This window comes from Oncorhynchus tshawytscha, unplaced genomic scaffold (assembly GCF_018296145.1).
Source record: "Oncorhynchus tshawytscha isolate Ot180627B unplaced genomic scaffold, Otsh_v2.0 Un_contig_17362_pilon_pilon, whole genome shotgun sequence".
NCBI lineage: Eukaryota > Metazoa > Chordata > Actinopteri > Salmoniformes > Salmonidae > Oncorhynchus > Oncorhynchus tshawytscha.
In genome coordinates this window covers 17501-25000 of record NW_024607768.1, presented here as the reverse complement: position 1 = coordinate 25000, position 7500 = coordinate 17501, and the positions used below count along the sequence as shown (strand labels likewise).

At 40.9% G+C, this 7500-nt stretch overlaps 1 protein-coding gene across 1 annotated transcript in view; it reads right to left on the bottom strand.

The window, feature by feature from the left end:
• LOC112239448 (choline O-acetyltransferase-like) overlaps nucleotides 1–7500 on the bottom strand; it is a gene marked incomplete at its 5' end in the record, with an annotated part of 13054 nt that overhangs the window by 3537 nt on the left and 2017 nt on the right. The window contains 6 exons of the mRNA XM_042312620.1: nucleotides 3996–4137; nucleotides 5397–5519; nucleotides 5759–5887; nucleotides 6373–6473; nucleotides 6674–6843; nucleotides 7113–7230. Of these exons, the coding sequence (XP_042168554.1) occupies nucleotides 3996–4137; nucleotides 5397–5519; nucleotides 5759–5887; nucleotides 6373–6473; nucleotides 6674–6843; nucleotides 7113–7230 (783 nt within the window). The remainder of the gene's footprint in view (nucleotides 1–3995; nucleotides 4138–5396; nucleotides 5520–5758; nucleotides 5888–6372; nucleotides 6474–6673; nucleotides 6844–7112; nucleotides 7231–7500) is intronic.

Below are 7500 nucleotides of genomic sequence, written 5' to 3'. Positions count from 1 at the left end.
GGGTTCAGGTCAGGGCTTTGTGCAGGCCCATCAAGTTCTTCCACACTGATCTCGACAAACCATTTCTGTATGGACATCGCTTTGGCATTGTCATGATGAAACAGGAAAGGGCCTTCCTCAAACTGTTGCCACACAGTTGGCAGCACAGAATCATCTAGAATGTCATTGTATGCTGTAGCGTTAAGATTTTCCTTCACTGGAACTAAGGGCCCTGAACCATGAAAAACAGCCCCAGACCATTATTCCTCCTCTACCAAACTTTACAGTTGTCACATTGAATTCGGGCAGGTATCATTCTCCTGTCATCCGCCAAACCCAGATTTGTCAGTCGGACTGCCAGATGGTGAAGTGTGATTCATCACTCCAGAGAACGTGTTTCCACTGCTCCAGAGTCCAATGATGGAGAGCTTTACACCATCCCAGCCGAGGCTTGGCTTTGCTGATGGTGATCTGAGGCTTGTGTGCAGCTGCTCAGCCATGGAAACCCATTTCAGGAAGCTTCCAACGAACAGTTCTTCTGCTGCTGACGTGACATCCGCAGACAGTTTGGAACTCAGTAGTGAGTGATGCAGCACTCGGCGTTGGTGAGCTTGTGTGGCCTACCACTTCAAGGCTGAGCCGTTGTTGCTCCTAGACATTTCCACTTCACAATAACAGTACTTACAGGTGACCGGGGCAGCTCTAGCAGGGCAGAAATTTGACAAACTGACTTGTTGGAAAGGTGGCATCCTATGACGGTGCTGTGTTGAAAGTCACTGAGCTCCTCAGTAAGGCCATTCAACTGCCAATGTTTGTCTATGGAGATTGCATGGCTTGTGTGCTCAATTTTATACACCTGTCAGCAACGGGTGTGGCTGAAATAGCCAAACTAACACTAACTTGAAAGGGGTGTGGTGAATTTTCCGACCGCAGCCAATCTTACATTCAAACCCTTTTCATTGTTCATTAATTTTGTTCGCAGACATTTTTTCACCACAGAACCATTAATCCAAAAAATCTAAGTTTACTGTGAAATAAAATTAGTACGTTGGTTTTAATACCAATGATATATACCTTCTCTATGTAGCTCATTTATCAACCAATTAAATCCTAAATAAATGTTGGATACACGTTTCAAAAATGGACTTTTTTAATGTAGTATGTCACAGGACTGTCAATTACAGTACAATACACTGTTTTCACATCAGTCTATACACTCGGAACTACCCATTAAAATGGACTGAACATCATTTCTGTCCCATGTGTGTGATCATTGAAGGCACCTTTCACAATGTAATCCATTGTTTAAGCAGGCAGTAGTTTGTTTGCATTCAAGCCTGTCTTGAGCATTTGGCCGTAGGTTGTCATAGAAACCGCATGTAAATATCCTCATCGTTCCCGCACCTGGGGGAAAACCTCTTGGCGAATCCAATCCTGAAGGAAGGTAGTACGCTCATGGGAATGACAATCATACACCCTCCAATCTGTATTGTAATCTTGTATTGTATTTTACAGTATTGTATTGTAATCATGTATTACATTTTACAGTATTGTATTGTAATCGTGTATTGAATTTTACAGTATTGTATTGTAATCGTGTATTGTATTTTACAGTATTGTATTGTAAACGCGTATTGTAATTTTACAGTATTGTATTGTAATCGTGTATTGTATTTTACAGTTATGTATTGTAGTGGTCCTGCTCGTGGCTCAGTTCATAAGGGCATGGCACTAGCAACACCAGAGTTGTGGGTTCAATTCCCACTGGATTCACATACCAAAAATGTGTGGACTGTTGCCACGTTGGATAAAAGTGTCTCTGCTATGTACATGGCATATATTAGGGTGTTAGAAAACTACCACAGTAACTTCCTTTAGGAGACATGTTTACTGTATAGGGGATATATTTATTATTGTTTTTGACTTTCTGGATTATGCGTGTATTGCTATTGTATTGACAGATATTACTGCGCTGTTGGATCGAGAAACATAAGCATTTCACTGCAGCTGCTGTAAAATCTCTGTAACGGTTCTCGTTGGTGGAAGGAGAGGAGAACCAAAATGCAGCGTGGTAAGTGTTCGTCATATTTTAATAGGAAAACTGAACACTACACAAAGTAACAACGAAGAGAAAACGAAACAGTTCTGCCAGGTGAACAGACACTAAACAGAAATTAACTACCCACCACCAAAATGGGGAAAACAGGCTACCTAAGTATGATTCTCAATCAGAGACCACGAACGACACCTGCCTCTGATTGAGAACCATACCAGGCCAAACACATAGAAATATAACAACATAGAAAAAAGAACATAGACTACCCACCCCAACTCACGCCCTGACCAACCTAAAACAAAGACATAAAAAAGGAACTAAGGTCAGAACGTGACAATCTCCTATTCCACATAGGCGACCAACTTGGATTTGATTTGTTACATACAGTATATCGCTGATCTCGTCAATATCAGATTTAAATTTTTATTTTTTTAAATGTAATGTGAAATAAAAAAATGTAATAGTTATCATTATAGTAGTACATTGGTGTATACCATACTTTGTATGTTTCTACTTTACAGACATACATTTTTGTTGTATTCCTCAAAATCTGTAGAAGACAAACCACTTTACATCTACAGGTTTTACCAAACGGTTAAGTGATCATCAATTAAGAGCAGTTGGATTACGTAAAATGTCGTTTAACAACAGAGAAGAGACTCCTATCAAAACGTAATGTGAGCATTGTGAAAAGCACTTACTTTATAGGAATGTGTATTGCAATGTGAAATATGTCTTTCTAGATGAAACACTGATTAAGTTTGGTTAAAAAATGACTAGGATTCTGTGTGTTGTACTTAGTTCATTGGCAATGTGCTTTAGAGTTTTGATACAAAAGCCTTTTCAATTATATGTTTTGAGTTTTCTTCGAAGAGTTTTGGAAATGTACCACATACTTGTGAAAATGGCAGAAAAGCGATATAAAAAAACTAAGCAGACATGATGAACAGCATTATGGGAGAAGAGGACACGATGAACTGCATTATGGGAGAAGAGGACACGATGAACAGCATTATGGGAGAAGAGGACATGATGAACAGCATTATGGGAGAAGAGGACATGATGAACAGCATTATGGGAAAAGAGGACAGGATGAACAGCATTATGGGAAAAGAGGACACGATGAACAGCATTATGGGAGAAGAGGACACGATGAACAGCATTATGGGAGAAGAGGACATGATGAACAGCATTATGGGAGAAGAGGACATGATGAACAGCATTATGGGAGAAGAGGACACGATGAACTGCATTATGGGAGAAGAGGACACGATGAACAGCATTATGGGAGAAGAGGACACGATGAACTGCATTATGGGAGAAGAGGACACGATGAACAGCATTATGGGAGAAGAGGACACGATGAACAGCATTATGGGAGAAGAGGACACGATGAACAGCATTATGGGAAAAGAGGACACGATGAACAGCATTATGGGAGAAGAGGACACGATGAACAGCATTATGGGAAAAGAGGACACGATGAACTGCATTATGGGAGAAGAGGACACGATGAACAGCATTATGGGAGAAGAGGACACGATGAACTGCATTATGGGAGAAGAGGACACGATGAACAGCATTATGGGAGAAGAGGACAGGATGAACAGCATTATGGGAGAAGAGGACAGGATGAACAGCATTATTGGAGAAGAGGACACGATGAACAGCATTATGGGAGAAGAGGACATGATGAACAGCATTATGGGAGAAGAGGACAGGATGAACAGCATTATGGGAGAAGAGGACACGATGAACAGCATTATGGGAGAAGAGGACAGGATGAACAGCATTATGGGAGAAGAGGACACGATGAACAGCATTATGGGAGAAGAGGACACGATGAACAGCATTATGGGAAAAGAGGACACGATGAACAGCATTATGGGAGAAGAGGACAGGATGAACAGCATTATGGGAGAAGCCCATAATGGGGAGCTAAGTAAGAAAAATGACTCACAGAGAGAGATGTCTTCTCGTCCGTCATGGCCTTCACAAAGGCCAGAGTCTCGGGGGTCGCTGAGCGGATGTTGTCCACCCGGCCCTCATGGAAACGACGGATAGAAGCACTCTCATAAGTGGACACCAGCCGTCCATTGCATCTGGGCAATCACAAAGCAAAATAAATATCGCTACTGTATGTCAATGGAGGCATAATTCACTTCATGTGCGAACAAAGGAAAATAGTTTCTTTCTTAGGTTTTTTTGTTACATTAAAATGACTGTTATTAAGTAGTAAATAATGTAATCAAATGAAAAATGTGTTGAAACAGGATTAAAACAACCAACAACATGTCCTTTTAGAGAGCGTTCTTAACCTCTTGAATCTAGGGGGCACTATTTTCATTTTTGGAAAAATAACGTCCCCAAAGTAAATGGGCTATTTTGTCAGGACAGGATGCTAGAATATGCATGTAATTGACAACTTAGGATAGAAAACACTCTATAGTTTCCAAAACTGTAAAAATATTGTCTGTGAGTATAATATAACTGATATTGCAGGTGAAAGCCTGAGAAAAATCCAATCAGGAAGGGACTCTTATTTAGAAAGCTCTGCGTTCCTATGCGTCCCTATTGAGCAGTGAATGAGATCTCAACCAGATTCCTTTTTCTATGGCTTCCCTGATGTGTCTAGTGTCACAATACATAGTTTCAGGCTTTTATTTTGAAAAATGAGCCTGAACGTCAACATTGCATCAGTGGTCAGCTGAAGTCTCTCAGAGTGTTTTGTGCGTAAAGGACAAATGCGGCCATTGTTTCTCTTTCCTACTAAGAAACCACCTGTCCCGGTTGATATATTATCGAATAGATATTTGAAAAACACCTTGAGGATTGATTATAAACAACGTTTGCCATGTTTCTGTCGATATTATGGAGCTAATTTCGAATATTTTGCCGGCGTTGTCGTGACCGCAATTTCCGGTCGATTTCTCAGCCAAACGTGAAGAACAAACGGAGCTATTTCGCCTACAAAAATAATATTTTTGGAAAAAAGGAACATTTGCTATCTAACTGGGAGTCTTGTGAGTGAAAACATCCGAAGCTCATCAAAGGTAAACGATTTAATTTGATTGCTTTTCTGATTTTCGTGACCAGGTTGCCTGCTGCTATGCTAGGCTATCGATAAACTTACACAAATGCTTGTCTTGCTTTGGCTGTAAAGCATATTTTCAAAATCTGAGATGACAGGGTAATTAACAAAAGGCTAAGCTGTGTTTCAATATATTTCACTTGTGATATCTGGAATATGAATATTTTCTAGTATAATGTATGTCCGTTGTGTTATGCTAATTAGTGTCAGTTGATGATTACGCTCCCGGATCCGGGATGGGTAGTAACAAGAGTTAAAGGTGTACAACACCTGTAAAATGCCAGTTGTAGAGACACCTGTATGTACGCATCTGGGCTCATCTTCTGCTTCTTGATGAATTCTTTTCCATAGACCTCAAACTTGTGTACATCCATGTCCAGATCTCTAACCAGCCTGAGGAGAAGGAAATATCAATATATGTTAAAGTTCCTAATGCCTCTGTTTTTTATATCCGTGTTAAATCCTTTCTGGGTAACACTTTTAAGTAACTTACTGTGATTGTCTTTCATTAAAACGGTCAACAACAAAAAAAAAACAATTTATATGTGTGTGTGTGTGTGTGTTTCCATGCATGTGTGCGTGTGTCCATGTGTGTATGTGTGCAATCATGCATGCACATGTGTGTGTCTTGCCTCTGCAGTCTCTCAGCAGAGGCCTTCAGGAGGCCCTGGATGTGGGGCGTGGTCTTCCAGAGCAGTCTGCGAGGAGCAGGAAGCTCCGACACGCTGGTGGCCCTCCCTATCTTGGAGGGACTTCCTGTCCTGTGGAGAGAGCACGATCACATGACTTCCTTAGATTAGTGTTTCATTATTATTATAACTTGTTATTCATTAACATAATATTGCTTCATCACTGACCTCTAATAATATGTTAGTTGTGAATGTGAACTACACTGCAAAACATTAACTACTTCATGTGTCTCATGCGTAAAATGTTAAATATCTGATTTAAGATTTAATGTAATAAACTGGCCGTTAACTATGTTGTAATGAAGTACTTTGCGTGTTTGGTGAGTAAATATGAACTCTCAGATGTAAAAGCACAGGACCTGGAATAGAACCTTGCGGGGACACCAGGACCTAGAATAGAACCTTGCCGGGACACCAGGACCTAGAATAGAACCTTGCGGGGACAACGGGACCTAGAATAGAACCTTGTGGGTCACCAGTCGTCAACTCCACCTAATCAGATTTAACCCTGTCCATATGGACACATACATGTAAATTAGTTTGGCTAGTTTGCTTACATGAATTTCATCAAGTATTCGGTACACGCCACGAGAACTATTCCCTCGAAGGGTGAATGCTCGCACACCGTGCCGCAGACTCCGTCCTCCCCTACAACAAACTGAAACAAACATTTCTATTCCATTCCATGGCCTCAGGACCTGTATTGTACTGATCTAGGATCAGGACCCCCCCCCACACACACACACTTTGACCATATCATCTTATTCTTTATTATCTAAAATGCTAAACTGATCCTAGATCAGCGCTCCTACACCGAGACACTTGATGTATAAGGGTCCAGGGTTGGCATCGCCCTACCTGCATTGGCTTGTCATACCAGCGGTTTGCCCCCATCTTCTCATGGCCTCCTCCATGGAGCATCAGCAGGGCTCGGCTGGTATCCCCAACCTCCATCCCACTGGGGTCGTCTAGACACACCACGCAGAGACACTTCTCGATCACAGCCAACGACTCTCTGTTAACTGAATCTAGGGGAGGGAGGGAGGGAGGCGGACAGGCATGCAGACAGGCAGGCGGACAGACAGACCAGGTCAGTTTATGCGAATATATTTGTTTTCATAGTCTTACCATGGTTTATTTCGAATTGTTACTCTGATTTAAATTATTATTTGATATTAGTCTCATTATTATAGTTATGATATTAAAATGTAGACAATAAGATTTTTTGAAGTGAAACCTTTAATGAGCACGTCTCTAGTCTGGGCCCATTCTGTTCTTCCATCTGACGTCAGCAGACCAAAAGGAGGCTGTCTCTCCTCTGTGTTCTCTGCCATCTTTACGATCTTCTCCAGTTGGCTTAAGATGTCCATTTCCTTCAGTGTTTTCTCCTTTACCACTAGGTCCATCACAAAGAACTGAGAAGAAGACAAATCATTTTTAGAAATAGGATTGGATTTTTTTGCTCCCAACGGGAAATTTTGGACATTGAACAAAGGTGATGGTATTTCCACGTAGAATATCACAGATTAAAACATACATCTGATTAAAATGTATTTCTAAGGAAGCGACAACAACAACAAAAAAAACTATAAGATATGCTTTATCATAACACCTCAGAATAGATTACTGGCATTACAAAAATCTATAAAGCATTTTCTCCAAGGAGCAATTCAATGTATCACTCA